The sequence below is a fragment of the Schistocerca serialis genome, chromosome 1, assembly GCF_023864345.2.
Source record: "Schistocerca serialis cubense isolate TAMUIC-IGC-003099 chromosome 1, iqSchSeri2.2, whole genome shotgun sequence".
NCBI classification, from domain to species: Eukaryota; Metazoa; Arthropoda; class Insecta; order Orthoptera; family Acrididae; genus Schistocerca; species Schistocerca serialis.
The window spans coordinates 475,841,913-475,866,028 of record NC_064638.1 but is presented as its reverse complement, the minus strand read 5'-3'; the positions used below and the strand labels follow the sequence as shown (position 1 = coordinate 475,866,028).

Here is a 24,116-nt window from a genome sequence, read left to right as displayed (position 1 = left end):
TGACCAGCTGCTTTTGAGCTCATCAGCCCCTGGCAGGTGCCATCTTTCCTAGTAGTAGAAACCTGGGATGGGAGGGACCCCTTCCTAGTGAGAGGAGCTGAAGAAGGCTTACGCTTCTCTGGCTGAGAAGTGGGAACTGATGTCCCTGATGGTGGGGGGATAGTGCTCCTGAGGTAGTTGGTGTGGGAGCAACAGGGAGGGAACTGCCCCCCCACAATCAATGGGGCAGGTGTAGTCTTACGGCTATGGGAGCCGACTGGAATTGGCGGAACTGATGAGGCCATAACTGTTTTTGTAGTGGCGGCGTAGGATGTTATAAGCACAGGTTGTAGGTGTTTAAATTTCCTCTTATTCCCAGTGTAGGTCAGTTGCTCCAGGGTCTTGCATTCCATGATTTTTCCATTCTTTCTGGAGAATCCAGCAGCCTGGTGAGCAAGGGGAATGGTGCTCTCTGCAGTTGACACAGATGGGAGGTGGGGCACATGAAGTATTGACATGTGATGGACGTCCACAGTCGTGACATACGACGCTGGACATACAGCAGGAAGACATACGCCCGAACTTCCAGCACTTAAAGCACTGCGTCAGGGAAGGGATATTTGGCTTGATATCACACCGGCATACCATCACCCTGACCTTCTCGGTATTGTATCACCCTCGAAGGCCAAGATGAAGGCACAGGTGACTACCTGATTATCCTTTGGACTCCTATGTACGAGCCGGTCAAAATGAACACCTCATTGTTCTAAGTTGGCGTGCAGCTCATTATTAGACTGCAAAAGAAGATCCCTGTGAAATATTATACCTTGGATCATATTTAAGCTCTTATGGTGTGTGATGGAAACACAAACATCTCCCAGCTTGTCACAGGCGAGCAGTGCCCGTGACTGGGCAGAGGATGCTGCTTTTATGAAGACTGACCCCGTTCGCATTTTGGACAATCCCTCCATTTCCCCAAACTTTTCCTCTAAGTGCTCCACAAAAAAACTGAGGCTTCATTGACATGAAGGACGCCCAATCAGCTCTCATACATATGAGGTACCAGGGAGAATAAGATTTGCTGCCATCCTTAGCCTCATGTTCCTCCCATGGTGTGGCCAGGGAACAGAACAATTTGGGGTCACATTTTTCACACTGTAGTTAGACCTCAACCGCTTACAGACTGCTGGCATTGCGCCACCAGCAAGAGAAGACGTAATACGTTTCATGGCATGTCATCTGCCCTGATGCCACCCACTGCGACCGGGGGCCATCCCCATGTGCGTCATCCAGCCGCAGCGAAGACCAGCTGGTAGGATGGCCATTGCCGGGGCTCCCAATGCCACAGGATGGCGGGCATCTAGTCCTTGGCATACATGGGGAGTTAATGATGCAGACATCAGTAGAGCAATCCCTGTGTAGTCGGGGGGAGGGGGGGCTACAACTAGCAGGATACATGGTGGCCCCACCACAATGGACTGGCAGCCATGCTGGATATGAGGTGCAAAGAAGTCCATGGTCATCATCGGTGCAGAAAACAACATTGCATAGTGGATCGAGGAAAATGCACACAGGAAGGTGTCCCCGCCCAAGAGACGAAGAATGAGCATGTTTCATTCGATGCTGAGGTGCTGTTCCAATAAGTTGCGGAGCCTGGTTCACACTGTAGTTAGATCTCAACCGCTTACAGACTGCTGGCATTGCGCCACCAGCAAGAGAAGACGTAATACGTTTCATGGCATGTCATCTGCCCTGATGCCACCCACTGCGACCGGGGGCCATCCCCATGTGCGTCATCCAGCCGCAGCGAAGACCAGCTGGTAGGATGGCCATTGCCGGGGCTCCCAATGCCACAGGATGGCGGGCATCTAGTCCTTGGCATACATGGGGAGTTAATGATGCAGACATCAGTAGAGCAATCCCTGTGTAGTCGGGGGGGAGGGGGGGCTACAACTAGCAGGATACATGGTGGCCCCACCACAATGGACTGGCAGCCATGCTGGATATGAGGTGCAAAGAAGTCCATGGTCATCATCGGTGCAGAAAACAACATTGCATAGTGGATCGAGGAAAATGCACACAGGAAGGTGTCCCCGCCCAAGAGACGAAGAATGAGCATGTTTCATTCGATGCTGAGGTGCTGTTCCAATAAGTTGCGGAGCCTGGCAATGATGTTCAAGTTTAGAGGGAATACCAAGTGCCGAGGCATGAATGGGAAATTTGATTGAGGAAGGAGGCATGCTAGGGTAGTCCGTGTAGCTGTGCAAAGACACTGTATCAGGGTGGTGTACGGGTTAGTGCATCTGCCTAGTAAGCAGTTCAGATATTTTCTGCAAAGCAATAACTGCCAACTTTGGAGACACAGAAATCAGTAAATTACTATGTTTCACATATATTAATTTGCATCAGTGGGACAATATTTTGAAAACAATTCTCACTTCGGCAAAACATAATCATTTCACAAAAGAAAGAAATTAAAATTAAGTGTAGGATTCACTTGCATATGTCATTTAGCAATCTATTTTGACAGTTAGGAATATTAGCAATATTCATTAAGTATATTTATCCACTGTTGTAATTTATTAAAAATACAACTGAATTTGAGATCCATAATGCCATTCGTCAAACACAACACAGAAGTAATCTCTCTGTAATTGGGGGGGGGGGGGGGGGGGGAGGGGGGAGGGGGAATGAATAAGCATCATTTGCAAAGTGTATCTTTTATTTATAATGATAAAAGAAACACAATCCTGGAGTTCAAAACTCAAAATCTTCGTTAAACTTCCTCTGTGTCTGCACTTTGTTCTGATATTAGTGGTACATATTGTTATTACTACTATTTTCAAATTAATGTCCGAGTAACGAGAACTCAGTTAAATCATTTTAATGTGAATATCATCAAATTCTAAAGAACACGTCAGTTCATATAGTAAAATAATTATTATGTAATGTTGGTTGTAGAGACAGAAAATGATTGAATTCAGTTTATTGGGAGAATACTAGGAAAATGCAGCTCATCTGTAAAGGAGATCATTAACAGCATAATTTTACAACTCATCTTCTAGTACTGCTCGAATGTTTGGGATCCCCACTAGGTCATGGTAAAGGAATACACAGTAGTATTGCAGAAATGTGCTGCTAGTTCTGTTACCTGTAAGTTCAATCAATATACGAGGGTTATGGAATTGCTCTGTGAACTCAAATAGGAACCACTAGAGTTAAGGTAATGTTCTTTTCATGAGATAATATTGTGAATGTTTAGAGAACCAGTATTTGTGACAGACTGCAGAATAATTCTATTGCCAACAACAAATATCTTGGGTAAACGAGATGAGAAACACTCATACAGAAGCATACAGAAAGCCGTTTTTCCCCTCGCTCTATTTGTGAGTGGAGCAGAAAAGGGGATGACTAGGAGTGGTTCATGGAACTCTCCACCATGTATCATATAGTGACTTTTGGAGTATATATATTTGGAGGTAGATCCAAACACACTAAAAGTTTATTAACATGAACAGCCCATCATCACATTTGACTCATAAACTACATACTAAACAAGATAAAATCACTTCCCTTTCTTGTGTAACAGCACAAGAAATTTCCATCGCGATAATTGCACCTAGAAGCCTAGTGAGTTATCACGAAGATCTGTGGAGACTCAACCCATTTTATAAAAAAGGGATCGGGTTCTTCAATCAATAAATTTCGCAATAAAACAGAGCACGAACACAGTACTGTAGTTGTAACTGGTGTAGGGCGAATGACTTCGGTTCCTTATTATTTCACATGCACCTGTGATCAAACAGCTCAAACAATAATGTGTGCAGAAGCAATGTGGGGATACTAGACATTTTCGAATGCAGTGCCCTATTTTATTAAACTGTGTTCTGATTCACTGTGTTACAAAAATAGATGAAAACAGTCCTGGTTCATTGCATATCCTACCTATGACACTTTCTTGGAATAGAAAGCTTACTGTCCACATTGGCACCGGTTATTTAGTATGAAGCATAAGTGCAATGGATGTTATATGGTGGGTAAGTATTTGACTAGAGCTCGCTTCCTCCAGCCTTCTATTATGGACCCAGATGATGTTCACAAACAATAGCTGGATTCTGAGTACAATCCGTGTGCAATTCTTGTTAACACATCAGAAAGGAAATCAACCCCATCAAGTACTATAGTTAAGTTGGCATAAGTTAAACCCTGAGAGCTGCAGTGGGCTGGGCGTGGCAACTTTGTTGGCCTACATTAACCAACGGCATAACATGATTTTGTAAATGTCTTCTGGAAGTGCCTCAGCTTTGCCACAGTTCTCTATATGGCTTCTGTTACCAACTCCTGCCATCAGTGCTTCACAGTTGAAAGCTGGCAACAGCACTGCAAGCTGTGAGGGATCTTCTTATACAATCGACTACAGATAACATTTATTAGAATAAGGAGTGGAGTAGTGCACATGTAAAATCTATAACAACAAATCAAATAATAAGTATCAATTTTGAGGCTAGAATTGCCATAAAACTACAAGTCAAAAATAGTAAAGAATGAAAGCTTGATGTGGTGTCAAGTGGTGATACATATCTCTGACAACTAATTATTATTACAATACATCATTTGCAGCATTTACCTTTTATTGCAGTATGTTAATGCATTTGTCTTAATAATGATTTGGTACTAGTTTCGATCAAATTTTGGACATCTTCAGGTACAATGTAGTTGCAGATCGACCTGTCAATTTTATGGTGCTGTGTGAAGTGACTTGCATAAGCTATGCACCACACAAAGAACTGGCTGGTTGCTCTGCAACTACACTTGATCTGAAGATGTTCAAAATCTAAAATGAAACTGGTAGTCATTATTAAGCCAAATGCGACAATAGGCTGCAATAAAACCAAAATATTAGAATAATAAAGAATAATTTACTTTCTGGTATTTGAAGATGAGAAATTTTGGTGGAAACAAATGACAACAATGGGGGAAGATAAGTGAGAAGAATTGAGAAAATCTACTGTAGAACACTAATTGATAAAGAAGCTTCAAAACAATTCCACTGAAAATGTAAATATAGAAATAACAGATTAAATCAACAGAAGGGGAAAAAATATAACTAAAAGAAGAAATAAGGGATACACAACTAGACACAGCAGATTACTGTTGTATAACAGTAGTCATGATAAACATTGTGATGAGGAATGTGGTAATTTAAAAAAATATTCCAAAGGCAATTTAAAAAATCTGTATGGCAATATGTTAGCCAATAAGATGTTCATAATGGACTAAGAAGTTAGGTTCAATACGAAGAATGAAAATAAAGGCAACAAGTCTAACGATACATCACAATCTGTAATGTGACTTCATTCATTCTGCATGTTTAAATACGAATTAACAAGCTTATATTACTTGCGTAAGAAACAAATTTGTCTGGTTTAGGGTATCTAAATGTTGTGTTCCTTGACATAAAAAAATAAACTGAGTAATAAAACAACTTCAGCGTTGAAACAGACCGCGTGAACGTTGTGGTCAAGAATACAATATATCATGAACAGAAAATAAAACTTATCTACACTTACTCTTTCTCCCATGGTTTCGCAGCAAGTATGTCTTGTTGTTGCTTACGATCATATCTGTATATTTCATCCACTGAGCTAATTGTTTCTATGTTATTCGACATTTCCCATGTCTTCTGAGCGATTGCCGACTGTGTTTCGGACGACGATCCACTTGCCATGATAAATTCTAAAAATTGAGATTAAAAGGGACGTTCCACAACTACCGTTTTCGATAGTAGCGTATGTCTCGTTTCACCTGGAAATCTCTGTTCCTTAACAAATAATATTTATTTCCAACATACCTAACCACAAAAGCTACTCCTCACCAGTATCGCACCTCAACTGTTGACAATACAACAGCGCAATTCTAAGAATTCCCGCCAGGGTTGACAGTAGCACCATGGCTTCGGATCGGGAGTCAGTATAGCAGCGTCCATCCGAAGTTCAACATCACGCGAGTGGTTGTTGACAATGAAGTCCCCGTTTTCGTTCAGTATTCTTCTAAAATTTTCCAATTTATTGCAGAGAGCTGAGAGCTGCCGCATCAATTCTTATCCCGGTTACTCATTTAGTACTCGCAATTCAAACAATATTACTCTTCAGTATTGCGGACTTCGGTTGTTTCACTCCACAAGAAAAGCGCCAAATTTAAGAAATGAAACTCATATGGCCAGATCAGCTGCTCGCAATAACATCCCAGTTTCGATATTTTCGCGATATTTTAAAAACTTACTGACTGTTCCAGGAATAAACTCGAAATTATTTAGTAATTCGTCATGCTTGCTAATCGTGGACAAGTCGGTGTCAGCGCCTTTGACCAAACGTCAGGCTCAAGATTTAATACTTCGACTGACCGGAGAAGAAAGGAACGCACTTCTCTGCGCACTGCAAGAATTTCAGTCCGAGAAAATGAAAGCCGAATATGAAGGTACGTAAATGCAAAGGAACTGCATTTCGCTTGTTGTTGAACTTTATGGCAAATATTTCAAAAATTATAGTTTTCAGATAACGACAGTAGTTTGCATAATTTGATTTTTAGCGCTACTGCAACCATAGAGGCATTGTTTTACTTTCTCTGCTTCGTATAACATTCTAAAATGCCTGTAATTCTCATATTAATTTTCAGGTCGTGCCCTGCAGATAACAGGATACTTTAAATGTTTTTCGCTTTTTTAAATCTTCCTTGTCCCTTCATTATTTTCCTGGATCCAGAAACCTGTTTCTTTACGTATATTGTTCATTAATTTCAGATCCATAACAACTACTAACTTGTTGTTCCAGTTCGCATTGAATCTAGTGACGACCAAGTGTTTGACTTATAAAACAAAGTTATACGAGTCTTCTTTCGCGACTAGTTTCACAACGTGCACAGAATACAGTACGTGATTACAGTTATTAGTTACCGTCAGGTCGAAAACAATGCTAGAATAATATGCCAGCAGTGATTTATTAGACAGCTAACGAGATTCAAAATGTGTGTCCTGTCGTGAACGAACTTGACACATTATAACTTATTTGTCACGGGTACTAAATCGGCCTAGTCTGCGCACGTATTACAGGTGTTTTGGGAACAATTGAAAAAAGATTTATTAGAGACGTGCATTTAAACGATACTTTTTCAAACCAGTCGAATAATCAATTGTTATTTTACTTGGGGTGAGAATATTTCCTTAACAATAATGTTTCAGGATGAAGTCTAGCTTTTGGTATCGGTATTACAGTCGCCCATTGACGCAACTAGGCCAATGATTGTCGGAAGATGCGGTCTGACGAGCGAAGCCGGTGCCAAAATCAAATTGTGCGCGACCTGTGCCTGTTTGATCTGAATATTCGTACGACGGTCATTGTGGCAACGGAAACTTGGTGTCCTTAGACAGCTTCTCGCGGCAACAAATTCGGTACCACTTTCAAGTCACGAATTCGAAATTCAACTTCAGCTGAGTTCAGCTTTGTGTAATTAGTTTTGTGTGTATCAGATAGTTTTGTGATTGCGAATTTCAGCTATTTGTTTGGTACTTTTCATTCGCTTGATATAGTTGGCTGTTCGAGTAACCCATGATAGGGATCCAGCCAGTGACCAGGCGAAATGACAGTGGGACAGAGGGAGTCTCAGATCCCAAGTTGCCTTACAATTAAGGAACCAAAAGTCTTGGACAGAACTTGGGGATGGGGGATACTTTCAATTTAATTCAGGGACGATATGTCCCACACAAAAATGTATGAAAGTTTGGTATATGTGCAGGTATAATTGTTTATATGTATGAAGTGTAGATGACATGCTCGACGTGTGAAGTGTATCTGATTGTTGAACACGCATGTCACTATGATCGCTTCAGCCGGAATGCAGGCGGAAGATATCTGTAATAATCGGATGAAAAAGGTTTACGATGTGTCGACAAACAATTGATTATACTTGCATTTTTTCTGCAGCGTTGGGCTCATAACTTTCGTATTTAGTTGCCTCGGCTATTGGCGACTGTTAAGTCTTCATATTGAACAGTCATGCTTTTGTTTCTTCAGCGCTGATCGGTTACTCTCATTTCGGTTACTCTCATTCCAATTATCCAGGTCAGGGACTCGTAATGTTAGCCAAACAACAGATTGTAATAATACTTAGAACTTGCATTTTTTGTGCAAACTACGCTTTTTAACCCGAATGACAACTGTTGACATTAACAAACTAAAAGTAGGCTAAATTAGAATGTCAATGGTGAATGTTGCAGGATTCTAGTGGGAGTCGTTTACGAGATATCGTATTTTGAAAAGTTCGCACACCGACAATTGTGCAATACCTGTTGTTGCATACACTAAGGAACAACAGAAGTGCATACACTAGTTATGTGGATTCTTACCAGTAACGAGACAATTGACCGCCACAGGTTGTGTTCAAAATGACCACCGGCAGCGGCAATACACGCTTCCAGTCTGTTACGGAACGACTGCTGCACACTCGCTAGCATTTCAGCGAGGTTGTCCGAGCAGGCTACAATAATTTGTCGTTGCATATTATCGCGTGTAGTTGGTAACTTCTTGTAGACGGCGTCTTTCAGCTTTCCCCGCAGAATAAAAAGCGAGCATTCATGTATTCTGTCTGTGAAAAAAGGGCCTATGGGCTGCTGGTTCACTATCCCACTCCACGCGGTTGGACACCTTAGATGCTGACTTTCCACCTGACGAAGCCAACGGTGATTGTCAACAGATAGAGTAGTAGATGTTGTGTGACTAGCTCCTCCCGTCGGGTAGACCGTTCGCCGGGTGCAAGTCTTTCGATTTGACATCACTTCGGCGACTTGCACGTCGATGGGGATGAAATGACGATGATCAGGACAACACAACACCCAGTCCCTGAGCAGAGAAAATCTCCGACCCAGTCGGGAATCGAACACGGGCCCTTAGGATTGACATTACGTCGCGCTGACCACTCAGCTAACGGGGATGGACAGTGTCAACAGATCAGTAGAGCATGTTAGGGCTGTGATTGGTAAATGTGGCGTCATCACTCAACAAGATACATGATACATCTGGAGTATCCTGTCTTAATGCCCATGTACAGAAGTTAACACAATTTTCATAATCGTTTCCATGTTCTCTTGAAGGAGAGATATGGGACAGGAATGGAACCTGAGTCGATGGAGAATGCATAGGACAGGTGCCTCCCTCACGCCACATACTCGGGCGATTGCGTGGGAGCTAACGCGCGGATCAGCTGCAAGAGCATTGATGTCCCCCTCTTCCTTCATCACTTGTTTCCTTCTGATACGTTGTCTAGGAGTTATACGACGACTTTCATGTAACTGGCTGAAAAGGTGGTTGATAAATATTGCAAGATGGTTGACGTCTGTTGCCGTGTACACCGTGCAAAAACGAACTGCATTCTTCCTACACTCTCGTCCACTCTTGGCATACTGACTGACTAGCAAGTCGCAATGCACTCAAGGAACACACAAGCATACTGTAAGCAAACATAACAACATCATACCTATCAACTACGCGGGATGAATGGTACAAATGAGTGCCGATGTGGAAACTTTGTACAATACGATGTCTCGTAAACGACTCGCACTAGACTCCTGCAACAGACACCACTGACATTCTATTTTACCATACTTTTAGTTTGTTAATTTCAATAGGCATTATTCCATTTTAAAAAGTATGTTTACCACTTTCTAAATATTATAACACTCTGTTCATTGCCTAAAAATATGAGCCCCTGACTATTAATCCATTTTGTAAAAACTGCACGTCTATAGCTCATTTCATATCTGCGGTGCAAGTTTTACATGATTCACCCTGTACATTACGTCTTCTCTTCAGCATACAGATTAATCTTGAGAGAGGTTCTTTCATACGTGACTGGAAATTGAGCCAAAAGCAATGCAGACTGCGTGCTGTACTGAAGTGGAATGATTTCTTGTCTCACTGTGTACATTTCTTCACAATCAGCTTTTGAGTGGGAAGCGGAATTGCACACGTACATTTTTTTTCCGATACGTATCCACATTGACGTCTGCTTACTCAATCTGTAATCTCAGCTGACATATGCAGAATGTATCATAACTAATAGCGTAAACTGACACAGGTGGAAAAATATGATAATAGAGGCAAAACCGTTCCAATAAATATAAGTCCGCAGACGAGCCGTTCGTGAGATAATTTCCAAGGTGTGGTTACGAGCTACTGACTTCATTAAGAAATATTGCTGTAGTTGGTACAAACGTATAAACGAGGATATTCGGTGAATGGACTGGCCTGCCCATTCCCCCGACTTAAATCCCACTGAGCACGTGTGGGATGCAGTGGGAAGATGTATTGCAGCACGTCCACCTGCGCCAACGAGCCTCCAGTAATTGTCAACCGTGCTTGCGGAGGAATGGAACGCTCTCCTACAAGAACTAACTCCTTACCAACCTGCCAACATAGGAGTACGTTACAGACCCTCCAGCAGAGCATAAATTGTTGTCCATGGTGATTATACATCGTATTAAGAACCATGTACCGCCGTTTGTGATGTCCAGGGGAACATCATAAATGGCAGCGACTTCAGTACAATTATTCTCTTTGAATAAAAATCTCGTTTCTGTTCTCATTTCTTATGATGGGCGTTTGAAAAGTCTGTGCAAAAATAAAAACTACTTACGTGTTTGTTTCGACATAGTCTTCTTTTAGACTTATAAAGTTCGTCAACACTGTTGTAATTGGTTGATCCAAGACGAATAATAGGGATTGTCCAAGTCTGCAAAATAGCTATTAGTTGCTGCAATCACCTCCTCGTTTGAGTAAAATGTTTGTCTCATCAGCCATTTCTTCAAATTGGGGAACAAATAGTAGTCCGAGGGAGCCAAGTCTGGAGAAATGGGGAGATGTGAAACGAGTTGGAATCCTATTTCCATTGATTTTGCCACAACGACTTCTGAGGTGTGTGCGCTGGTGCATTGTCGTGATGGGAAAGGACTTTTTTGCGATCCAATCGCCGTCGTTTTTCTTGCAGCTCAGTTTTCAAAGGGTCCAATAACGATGAATAATATGCATCTGTAAAAGTTTTACCCTTTTGCAGATAGTCGATGAGGATTATCCCTTGTGAATCCCAAAAGACTGCCGCCATAACCTTTCCGGCCGAAGGAATGGTCTTCGCTTTTTTGGTGCAGATTCTCCCTTGGTAACCCATTGTTTAAATTGTTGTTTGGTCTCAGGAGTACAGTAATGTATCCATGTTTCATCCACAGTGGCGAAACGACGGGTAAAGTCTTGCGGATTCTCCCTGAACAGCTGCAAACAATCCTTGCAACACTTCACACGATTCCGTATTTGGTCAAGCGTAAGCAATCGCGGAACTCATCTTGCGGATAGCTTTCTCATGTCCAAATGTTTATGCAAAATATTATTTACCCATTCATTCGAGATGCACACAGCACTAGCAATCTCACGCACCTTAACTCTTCTGTCATCCATCACCATATCGTGGATTTTATCAATGATTTCTGGAGTCCTAACCTCCACAGGGCGGCCAGAATGTTCAGCATCACTTGTGCCCATATGGCCACTCCGAAAACTTTGAAACCATTTATAAACTGTTCTAATCGAAGGTGCAGAGTCACCGTAGTGTTTATCAAGCTTGTCTTTAGTCTCCTGAGGCGTTTTGCCTTTCATAAAGTAATGTTTAATCACCATACGAAATTCTTTTTCGCCCCTTTTTTGACAATCACTCGACTTCCTGATTCACACGAATGACAAACACAAAGAAATAGAGCAATATGGCTGAAACTTATTGTGCGTTCTTTCCAAAGATGCTACTAATTAAACATGATCGGTGGTGCCATCTCTCGGACATTGTACGGACTTTTCAAACGCCCCTCGTATTTCGTTCACTTACCTTCTGTACCCCGAAAGACTAAGCACTGTAGTTAATGTGAGGGGAGGGTTTCAAAGTTGACACCAAATTAGACCAATATACCAGGCGCTTGTAATTAAATTGACAGTGTTCCCTGTGCTGCACTGCGGGCTGTATAAATCGCAGGACGTTAAAACATCGTAGGTATGTTCATTAATCAATGCGCTCTTGGAGTACGCTTATAAAACTGATAGTTACACTTTCTGACACCAGGGGGAAACGTATCACTGTAAGCAATCAGAATGTGGTGTTGACGCATGGGTCGAGGAAAAGGGGAGGTAAGATCAAACACAGGATAACGGTGGTTCTGGAACGTTTATTAGAATTTGATCACAAGTTACAACACTTGTTCTGTACGGTCTTCCGACTCAGCAACATACTGCATCCGTAACACGACATGGTCGACATTACTCGCAGCTTATCCAGAGGGACCAGAGTGATATGTTGTCATACGCTGTCCTTCAGAATAGGCAGAGTCTGGATACATACATGATAGACACAGTCTTTTCAGATATCCCCACAACTAGAAGTCATATGGAGTTAAGTCGAGGGTCTGGAAGGCTACATGTCCTGAAATTGCCTAGAGATGATACGGTCGTTACCAAAGGTTTTTCGAAGCAAACCTTTCACCTGGCAAGCGACATGCGATGTCGCTCTATCTTGCATGAAAATACTGGTGTGGACACAGTTGCATTCTTGCAAAGCTGGAATCACGTGCTGCAAAAAATGGTCCTTATACCTTGTAGAGGTCACTGTATACCTAACACGTCCGCGACCTGTCATCTACTCGAAGAAAAGCTGACCGAGAATGAAGGAGCATCTGAAACCACACCACACAGTCACATAAGCTGCATGCAGTGGATGTTCCTGCAGAACACGTGGTGGAGTAGAAACCAAAATACAACAGTTCTGTGCATCCATGGCACTACGTAGAATAAGACGTGTCTTGTACGTCGAAAGAATATTCCCCAGCCACAAGTCGTCCATTTTCATGCGTTCCAAACATCGAAGGGCAAAGTCAATGCGTTGTAGCCTTTCTTGAGACTGTATTTGGTGGTCATTCTGAATCTTGTGGGGATTCTAGTGCAAAATGCACCGAAAAATCGTTTGAGCTTTTCACCAAGGCTGGGACAATTATTGTGACTCAGTTCTAGCACTGGCTGCAGAATCTGAGGCACGTACTGCACGGTCGGCTATAGCTACAGCAACTTTAGCAACATTTGCCATGGGAATGCGCCACCTCCTGCTGAACCACCTAATTTCCCCTTTTTCTTCAAATGTCTTGAGCACGTTCTTTAACAAATTTATTGACGTGAGACCTCCTCGCTGCTGTTTCTATCAGCGATACTCCCGCAGTCCAGCGTTGCCATTGCTGCCATTTCCATAAAACAATTTAGCGGCAGTGCACTGTGTTTTTTTCTCAATAGCTATTGAGTTTCGTATGGAAAGTTTTAGCCTTATTAACCCTTTACACCAAAAATGACTTCACAAAACAAATCAACACGCATCGCCAAGTGATGTCAAAACAGGAAACATTTCACATTCAGAGTGCTTATAGCGCCATATTTTCACCTGGTGGCGGAAAGTGGAACTATTATTTTGTTTTAGCATACTCCGCGAGCGGACCAATTAATGAACACACCTACGATGTTTCAGCGTCCTGTAATATATTCAGTCCGCAATGCAGCACTCGGAACACCGTCAGTTTAGTTATAACCAACCGGTATTAAAAGCCGACATTACACTTGTACAACATCATGCTATTTTGCGAGTCAAGGTGGTGAGTCAGACCCGAATCGAAGGAAAGAAGATTGGAGTTAAACGTCTCGTTATAAGCGAGGTCAATAGAGAGGGAGCATAAGCTCGAATTATGAAAGCACGGGGAAGGAAATCGGCCTTGCCGGTAGTCAAAGGAACCATCTAGGCAGTTGCCCGGAGCGAATTAAGGAAATCATGGAAAACCTAAATCAAGGTGGCCGGATGCTGATTTGAACCACCGTCCTTCCGAACGCGAGTCCACTGTGCTAACTGCTACGCCTGCTTACTCGGTGACCAGTTGAATCCGCGCGGCGGGTTAACAACCGCCGTAGTGTGGTTTTTAGGCGATTTCTAACCCTCGTTTAGACAAATGCTGGACTGATACCTCAGCTCTGTCACAAACAATACTACAAACAAAGAGTTAAAATATTATAACACACAGAACAAACTTTACACGATCCACAGACACCATGCACGATCTCCCTCCCTTAGGTTATCTCTACGGTGGTGGCGTCAGGAAGGACATCCGTCCATTAGCCCAATCCTGCAAAAGCTAACTTCTTAATAGGTGGGGTAAACGCTATGAAAAAGAAAAAAGAAAGGAAGATTAACAACCTACACTAATACAACTTTGTTACAACGTTATTACCTACTGTTACAAGTTACAGTTGCTCTTAAACGGCATACTATTTAGAAATTTCAGATTTATGTATTCTTTTTATTTCACACCGCAGGTCGATTCCTTTAACTGGCTTAAATACAGCAAGAAAATAGACATCAAGCATTGACAGAAACGATATTATTCCACATGCATCGTTGCTTACCCAGCTACAATTGTAAATAGCGACAGAAATCATTTGATGCAAACTAGCGTTTATTTACTTCTCGTTTAAATGGTTAACAAGTTAATCACCCTGTTTGTTTTCGCAGTGTCCGGATCTCAGCTGCATGGAAATACGAAAAGAGTTCCTGCAGATGCATACTGCTCTGACGGGCAGGTCTGTCTGTAGATGGTTTAAAGGATATAAAATTAAATTTAAAAGAATCTAATCGACAATACGTTACATTCTCTTAATGTGTATTACGAGCGGCGTTCAATAAGCTGAAAGCTGGTTAGGTTTATTCAGGATTCCAATACTTATTATTCTCCACTCTTTTGGCTACAAAACCCGATTTTTCAACATAATCTCCGTTCAATGCGACGGCCTTACGTCACCTTAATGGGAGGACCTATTTGCCAACATGGTGCTATTATACTGGTCGACATTGGAGCCAACGCCTTGCTGCAACAAAACCTCCCTATCATCCAACTACTGCTTCCCTGGGCCAAACGGATGGAAGTCGGAAGGCGCAAGATCCAGGCTATGGGGTGGATGAGAGAGAACAGTTCAATGAAGTTTTGTGAGCTTGTCTCGGATGTACAAACTTGTATCAGACCTGGCGTTGTCATGGGGAAGGAAAAGTTTGTGGCGGCGAACACGCTGAAGTACTTTCTTCAATTTCCTGAGGGTAATACAATACACTGTTGATCGTTGCACCATGAGGGAGGACATCAAATAGGATAACCCCATTGACCGTCACCATTATTTTCCCAGCTGAGAGTGCGGCTTTGAATTTTGTCTTAAGAAGAGAGGTAGTGAGGCGCCACTGCATGGATTGCCGTTCTGTTTCCGGCTCGAAGTGATGAACCCATGTTTCATCGTCTGTAACGACGTTCGATAAAAATTGCCACGATTAGCTTGGTAACGAGCACGCAATTCCGCACAGATAGTCCTTCGTTGCTCTACACGATCGTCTGTTAGTCGGTGATGGACCCAGAGGGCACAAAACCTTTGAGTACCTCAACTGGTGGACGAGTGTTTCAGCCCTACCAACACAGACGTCCATTTGTGCAGCGAGGTGTTTGATTGTGATCCGTCGATCATCTCGAATGAGAGTGACCGCAGGAGTCACAGCGGTGTGCGGCCGGCCGGCACACGCAGATCGGAGAGGTTAGTACGGCATTGTTACGATGATGACAGACGCCTCGTCCAACGACCACCGTGCTGTTGTTCAGTGCCAGGTCTCCGTAGACGTTCTGCAATTGCCTATGAATATCTGCGAAACTCTAGCCTTCCGCCAACTCAGTGACAGTTCTCTGCTTGGAAGGCACCTCCTGTATAGATGCCATTTTGAAGGCTAGGTATAGCACCGCCACCCGTCTTCACTTCCTGAAACTACAGGGGCTGAAACGGGAATATTCCATGATGTTTCGCAACAAATTCCATATTTTTTAACCGAAATTGACGAGGAAAAAAATGTTACTTTGCTTATTGAATGTCCCTCGTACTTGTAAAAGTAGTAATAGATGATGTATGATCAGAACTTCCGGCAAGGGCTATTGCAAAATATTAGGAGGCCTCATCATTGAACGAGGAAGCCTACTGGATGTCAAGACTTGTTTTTGTTGCTGTGGCCTTTAGTCCGAAGACTCGTGTGACGTGATGGAGCTCTCCAGGCTATGTATCCTTCATCCCTACATAATTGCCACAGCCTATATCCATTTGGATTTGATTGCTGTATTCGAGCTTTCGTCTCCCTCTACAATTTTAGCTCCCCTCTCTTCCCACTTCCCTCCATTACCAAATGGACGATTCCGTGATGCATCATGATAATTCTTATCAACAAATTTTTCTTGTAGTCAGGTTGTGTCGAACACATATTTTTTTACTATATATAATTATCTGTTCCCAAAAGAACAGATACCATTGATGACCGTGCAGCTTCTCTAGAATGAAATCGACACCCTAGTTGCAAACAGGCGTTGATATACATCATTGGGACTTGAAGCCGGAACCTCCTGCTTACATGGCAGACACCCTATCCAATTTTTTTTTTTTTTTTTTTTTTTTGGTAGCGTTTTGTCTGGGTGGGCATCACAAGATATCCGTTCAAGTTGATCGTTGATTCCTTTACTCAGTTTTTTTATTACAGAGGGCGAGAAGCCTAAAATTGTGCAGTCCATGTGAGTTTTTGATTACCCATTTGAGCCACGGAGTAATGAGTGTGATGGGCAAACATCTATTAGGCGCACTACCAATGTACTGGTGTAGACATGTTGGGAGTGTGGGTCTGACGGGGAGCGTGCAAGGGATAAGTCCCTGCAGGCGCACTGTCCCCTGTGCCCTCGGTGGTTCAGATGGATAGAGCGTCTGCCATGTAAGCAGGAGGTCCTGGGTTCGAGTCGCGGTCGGAGCACACATTTTCAACATGTCCCCAATGATGTATATCAACGCCTCTTTGCAGCTAGGGTGTCGATTTAATTATCATATCTTTCCCCCTTCCTCCTCCCCCCCCCCCCCCCAGTTCTTTTAAGCATCTCTATATTAGCTATTTGATCCCACCTGTGTCACCATAATTCAAAAGCTTCCTGTCTGTGAATTGCTTATTGTCGAGATGTCTCTTTAGTACAAGGCTACATTCCAGACAGATGCATTTAGAAAAAGCTTCCTAACATTTCAATTTATACTCGATGTTAAAAAAATTGTTTCTCAGAGACGCTTTTTTTTTTTTTGCTATTGCCAATATGCATTTTATATCCTCTACTTAGGTCATCAAGTTATTTTTCTGTGTAAATAGCAGGACTACTTTTAGTGTTTCGTTTCTATATATAACTCCCTCAGCGTCGTTGCTTATATCGACTACTTTCCATTACTATTCTTATTTTAGTTTTGCTTGTATTCATTCTAGAGCCTCTTTTCAACACTCTGTCCTTTCCGACCAACTGCTCTTCCAAGCCCTTTGCTGTCTGCCACAGTCAGAATGACATCAACAAACTTCCAATTTTTTATTTCTTCTCCCTGCACCTTAATTCCCTTTCCAAATTCTTCTTGGCTTCGCTCATGACTCTTAAGATATCGACACCTAAGAAGAGAAAAAACTAGTATGCTTCGTAATGAGCCACATTTGTTGTCACATGTGGTCTATGAGCTATACAAATGCGTACGTCTGCAGATAATAAGTATCTCACATTGTTCGGAATTATTTAGCCGGTCGCTTCACGATTACGGTGAATTCTACCACACTTTGACACATGTAGGACAGTCGAAGCTCGTGTCCACCAACATGGCTATCAAACAGGAAAATCGCTGCCCTTCTTCAGTTCGGAATGCTCGACGCTCGCTAGGTCAATAGCCACCCTGGCCGCCCGCCAAGGAAATCGGTAGCTCTGGGCGCTAGCGGGCATCGTCGCGGAACACAGTGTGATCTTTAATGCTTTATCTCAAATGTCTACCGAATATGAGAGAAAGGTTTGAAAAGCTGCTTGATTCCAGCACCATATAAACTCTATATGCACAAAATTTCCGTGTGTTTAGAGGCTTAAAAATAAACTCTTGTTTATGTGACAAAAATGTCATAGGTGCACCGTTTCGCTTCGAGGGGTCCATAAAGTTTTTGACGCTAGTGATGTTCTGAGACGATGTTCAAACGGCAGTGTGACGAATATCATTTTACAGATGTTGCTGAAAATGTCGTTTCAGATTAATGCACTACTGACATCTGTGTGCTAATGATTCTGACACGTCTGTCGGTGTCTCGTACATCAAGCGTTTCATCTCCCCCCACAAAAAATCCAGATTATAGAGTTGGGCGAACATGTTGGCTGCGGTACTGGCCCATCTCTCCCAACGCAATTGGGGGCAATATTATCTAAATGTTCTGACATCAACAGCAGAGTGTGGTGAGGCTCCGTCGTGCTGGAAACATAGTCGTTGCCTGACTGCTAGAGGGACATTCGCCAGCATTTCTGGCAATTACGTACTATTTTGTACAAAGGGCAGCCACAGATAGAAAAAATACATTGTTAACATTTAAGAATTTTCAAAACCGTTTTTACTAAAAAAAATCTTGTGAAATAATGGATTTCATAATGAATGAAGACTCTTCAAGCCGCTGTAGCTGTTTTGTAATGCTTTATTACTAATGCTACATGTTTTGCACCATTACAGGTGCGTCCTCAGGTGCTGCAATTGTTAGCCCCCAAATAATTGGGAAGCTACGATGTCCCGTAGTTTAGTTGTAAATAAAAATGCTAATCCATTATAGGCTGTTGTTAATAACAAAATTTGCATTAAGCACCAGTGGGTGTATGTCAGGCTGGTCACAGGGTGTGATAGGACCATTAATCAAATGTGAAAACGGCGACAATTTGTTATGTCAATGCTACGGACTGGTAATGAGTGGCTTCTAGCCCAACACCAACAATTACCACTTCTTAGCATTGGCATAACAAACTGTCGCCGTTTTCGCTTTTGCTTAATGGTCCTGGCACTCCGAAAATCCAGTTTGACATTCCCCTACCGGTGCTTAATGCCAGTTTTATTATTGACGACAATCGATTATGTATTAACATCTTCGATTTACAACTGAACTATGAATATCGTAGCTTCCCTATTGTTCGAGGGCTAGTAATTGCATCAGCGGAGGACCCATCTGTAATGGTGCAAATGGTGCGTTCCTAATAAAAAACTACAGAACAGCGAAAGCGGCTATAAGAGTCTTCATTCTCTGTGAAACTCATTAATTCATAAGATCCCTTATTTTTAGCAAAGAACGGTTTTGAATATTCTTAAATATTAACAATTTCTGGTGATTCTTGACGGGGAAAGATACGATAGGTTCTTCTACCGAGTGTGTTAGACAGAAGATACGAGACGACCCAATCAACAATAGTCGTCTACAGTGTTTTGTACCCCGCCTGGAAGGCGGCGCGTGGGTCTGCTCCTGAAAACTGACAAAGACGCCGAATGAAAGGAAGCGAGTAGGAGCAGGTGAGGTAAAGCACGTCGGTACTGCAAGTAAAGTAAAAGAGATTTTTTACTGGTGTATGAACATCTCTAAGTGAATACGTATCTTTGGTACAGGTGAGCACGTAGGTGTGCAGCCAGAGTGCAGATAAGAAAGTCTCAATAGCAAGCTAAGCTAAAGCAATGGTTCTCCGCCGTCTGCTCTGTATGAACTGGGGGAAAGTGGAGCGGCGCTCGTAGAGCTGCACAGTGTCGGCTAGAGGGCGCTGTCGTCGGTGAAGATCTTCCGCTCTCGTAGTGCCAACCTACGCTGTGGCATCGGAACTGTCGATACCACACAGCGTCAGTTCAAAAATTTGTAGTAAATCTCCATTGATGGTGCAACACACGAATTGCCTTAAGATATGCAAACTTGTAGACGTGGCTATTGTGGCTGTTCAATATTCCTTCCCTTCCAATGTCAGCCTCGTCAGTGAACAAAGCACATATTTGGAAGGCAAGGATGTTTACAATTTGGTGTAGATATCATTGGCAGAATTACACGTGGTGGAGAAAATCAACAGCTGATGGTCTCGTACCTTCCGATACTGGAGTGGATGCATGCCGGCTCATGCAGGACGTTCCACACATTGGAGTTTGGAGGTACTGGCTGTGGATAGTGTGCTGGTGCTGAGCATATTCTCATTTCGCTGTAATAGAGCTTCCTCAGACTGAGCCGGCCGGTGTGGCCGAGTGGTTCTAGGCGCTTCAGTCCGGAACCGCGCTGCTGCTACGGTCGCATGTTCGAATCCTGCCTTGGGCATGGATGTGTGTGGTGTCCTTAGGTTAGTTAGGTTTAAGTAGTTGTACGTTCTAGGGGACAGATGACCTCAGCTGTTAAGTCCCATAGTGCCCAGAGCCATTTGAACCATTTGAACTTCAAACTGGATAGTGCGAGGTCTACCAGTTTCCAGTCGGCCTGATCTAAGGAATACTGTTTCACGAAGAGAGTCATTAGTCTTTGAAAAGTGACGCGATATGGTAACTTCCTCCCTGGAAACAGTTCTGTATAAAGAGGTCTTACTACTGGATTGTTGCATCGTGCCTCCCCATGAATGAGATGTATGTCAGTTAACTTGATTGCTGTGAAATCAGCCATAAAGAACCTGTTAACATCAGTAGAAATTTTCATGTAAACACAAGGTAACATGAACCATAATAATTTACGAGGGCGTGTTGAAAAGTAATGTCTCCGAATTTTTAATGTGAAAACTCTTAAGGCGTTTTGAAATAAAACAAAATTTATAACGTTCTACATCTTTATTATTCATGTGTACATACGAGTATTTGCAGCCCTCTCGCGCTAGAGGGATCCGAATTGTAGCGTGTAACATGGTAGTCTGTGACGCAACTATCGGTGCGTGAGAAACAGCGTGCTTTAATCGAGTTTCTAATTCGAAGAGTTCGTCTACACATGTGCACCGTCTCTTTCAGCATCACAATGCCAGACCAGAGACGAGGGCTGTGGCATCTGCAAGAATCTGACGCCTTGGGTTTACTGACATAAATCATCCTCCATGCAGTCCTGATTTGGCAGTACCTGATTTTCATCTGCTTCCAAAACGTAAAGAACAACTTCGAGGACTTCACGTTGATAGTGATGGAGCGGTGCAAGCAGAGGTGACATTGTGGTTCCGTCAACAGTCAAACATTCTACAGTGACAGTGTCAACAAACTGGTGTCTCGTCGGGAGAAATGTGTTCGTCGCCAGCGTGACGGTGTTGAGAAATAAATATATAGACATGAGGAATAAAGCTGTAGAATGTTAATGACGTCTGTTTTATTTCAAAAGCTGTAAGAGTTTTCATATAAAAAATCCGAGGCTTTTTTTCTGCACTCCCTCGTAAACAGGGACGTATACACATCTAGCTGTAACGAAAACTTAACTTTCCTAGAGTAAGACGCAATTGTTTTGCAAATCAGTCACTGTTGTGAAAATGATGCATACGAAGTAGTCAAAACAGCTGTAAACATTGGACTAAGGAAGTACAGCGTCAAAAGCTTCAATGACTCTTGGTGGGGAAACGGTACACCTGTGACATTTGTGCTCAATAGCGCAAATATTTATTTTTATCTCCTCCAGTAAGTCTACAAATTTGTATACGTAGCTTTTTACGCATTGCGTTCTTCGCAACTCACTGAGCAGTGCCGAGTTCATTTCAAAATGGAGCAATGGAAAAATGATTACTAACTTATGTACACATCGTGATCTCTTCCATACTGTCGCCTTCGCTTTACGCGTAATGCAAACACGTACACTCTTAATCTCAAATGTTTCTGGATTCTGCTAATACATCGAAACAAATAATTACCTGAACGCAGCCGGGTAACGTCATCGACGACCGCCAATAAAGAAAGGTAACTTCTCCGTCATTTTCAAGGCACAAATGAAACGAGAGATCTCTATGCATGACAGCTTAAACCAGCGGCGGGCGGGGCTACGTCAACCAGGAACCAAAAGACGGCGTATACAGAAAGCTAACACCACAGTCTAACATAATAATCGCGACACTCAGTCTCGTTTTTGTTAACCACAGGGATAGCAGCGCCTCAAGTGACCAGCAAACGGTATTTCTGAGTACGGTATCGGATGAATGCGAATACTAACGTTTATATTGGTTTATAACATAGTTTATACAATAGGGAGTGTATGTGGGGCCATAAAAAATCGACAGTAACTAAAAAAATTTCAATTCAATAAACTTTCCGACAGCTGTACACTTTAAGATATTTTATTCTGAAAGCAACCAGCTTCGGCATTTTATTTTGCCATCATCAGGCCCCATACGCTTTTTCAAATCAACGAGATGGGCTCAGCTGCTGTCACGCTTTCGTATGAAACTACTGCACAACGATTGGAATTCACGATATCCAGTTTTATGAGGAGATACTGTAAGTTCGTTGGTTTGAAAAAAGTGTATGGGGCCTGAAAATAGCAAAATGAGTTTCAGAAACTGGTTGCTTTCAGAATAAAATAAAATATCTTAAAGGGTACGGCTGTTGGTAAAGTTTATTGAATTGAAAAATACGTACCAACCGATGTCCCCTGGCCGTAATGGACGGACAGAGATAACTAAAAAATGACACGATATTTGTTATTGTTTAGTTTCCTAAGGACCTTGCAAGATACGAACCGGTACATTATAGGAATAATGCCGTTTCCTTTAATAATAAAAAAATCGCTATTGAACATCAAAAGACCTGACATTTTCTGGAAAGATGTTGTGTATTTAGCCAACAAAGCAGAGTTCGCCACACGTGTAGCCAAGTCAGAGAATGTGGAACGTAGGTAACACACAAGGAATGTAATACTTGCATTATTTAACATATCAAGTAATCCATAACAGCTGTAGCTTAAGGGAAAGCAGCACAGACGTGATAATAAATCGTTAAAAAACAATAAAATTGCTGCCCAACCCGGAAGAAACCAGTTCCACTGTTATTCCTAAATCTAAGCCACAAAACGCAATATTATTGAACACATTCGCTTTGGAAGCGAAAGTAATTACTTTTACAAAAATATTCGTGTATTAGAAAGTCGTGTGTTAGATTCGATAAAAATTTTCAAGTGTCAGGGGAAGTGCCTATGCTAATAACAACAGACAATAATAGAAATGTATGCGTATCGTGGGTGAAATGTGTGCCTATATTCTCTTGCTTTCAGCGGAATAAGCGGCAATATTACACATACTCGTAAGTATTTCTTCATAAATAAATTGTAGCTAACTGTATGTCACTGAATCAGCCTGATTCATTTGTTTTACACATATTTCACGATAATTTATGTCTCTTGGTAATTTGCTAACGAATGGAACGTATAAATATAACAACTATTTCGTTAATTAAGTAGAAACTAAGTAAAACGAAACATTATCCTTGCGACGAATATGACTGCTTTCTCACCACTTGGAGTGCTGTGTGTCGCTCGAGCTGTCAAACGGTAACAACTTTCATATCAGAGAGTGTTGTGACTGTATGTATTACAATATGGGTAACACACACCGAGAACAACGGTCGCCACCGCATAATCGAAGATAACTCAAGTGAGGCTTCATCAGTAGTAAAGTATTAATTAACATCGGATGAGCGAGTAGTGTCAACGCTGCCCCTCTCTTGTTTAACCTGGGACAGAGAAGGACTCCAGGCAGAAATGGAGCAAAAACCCTGTCTCTATTTATAAGTCCGTCTTAGTCGCTTGTGCGGGCATCTTCTACTCCAACACTGGGTTACCCTGCCGCCATACAGACGCAAGCAGATTTTAAAACTGGAGTCTATGACTATTTGAGCCACTCATCTGCATTTTTAACGAAATTAATGTATCACCTCTTTGTCACGCTTCATTCCCTAGCGTAATGTAGACAGTATTCACTGAACAACATCTTGACTGGGAGCTATGTGTACACCTACGACCTTTTAACATCGTTGCGCCTGATGATGCGCCCTTAGGCCTCGAAGCCGGCTGTGTATCAATAAAACAACAATTTCACTAGCTGTCATCTATATATAAGGTCACTAGCTAGTCTAATCTAGATAACTTCTTTAGTGACACTATCCCGGTGTTGTATACCATCGCATGTCGGTACCAAGGCAGTGTATTGCAATCACAGACTTGCTTGG

General features: G+C 42.3%; 2 protein-coding genes across 3 annotated transcripts in view; one reads left to right on the top strand and one right to left on the bottom strand.

Moving 5' to 3' along the window:
- The window catches only part of LOC126473548 (COP9 signalosome complex subunit 5), a 31,115-nt gene extending 25,236 nt beyond the window's left edge, over window positions 1–5,879 (bottom strand). Inside the window, exon 1 of the mRNA XM_050100679.1 lies at window positions 5,550–5,879. Coding sequence (XP_049956636.1) covers window positions 5,550–5,707 — 158 coding nt within the window. The 5' untranslated portion in view covers window positions 5,708–5,879. The remainder of the gene's footprint in view (window positions 1–5,549) is intronic.
- A 59-nt stretch (window positions 5,880–5,938) lies between these two features.
- LOC126473539 (transmembrane protein 65) overlaps window positions 5,939–24,116 on the top strand; it is a 513,111-nt gene continuing 494,933 nt past the window's right edge. For both annotated transcript variants that reach the window (XM_050100667.1, XM_050100657.1), the window contains exon 1: window positions 5,939–6,456. In XM_050100667.1, coding sequence (XP_049956624.1) covers window positions 6,000–6,456 — 457 coding nt within the window. In that variant the 5' untranslated portion in view covers window positions 5,939–5,999. The remainder of the gene's footprint in view (window positions 6,457–24,116) is intronic.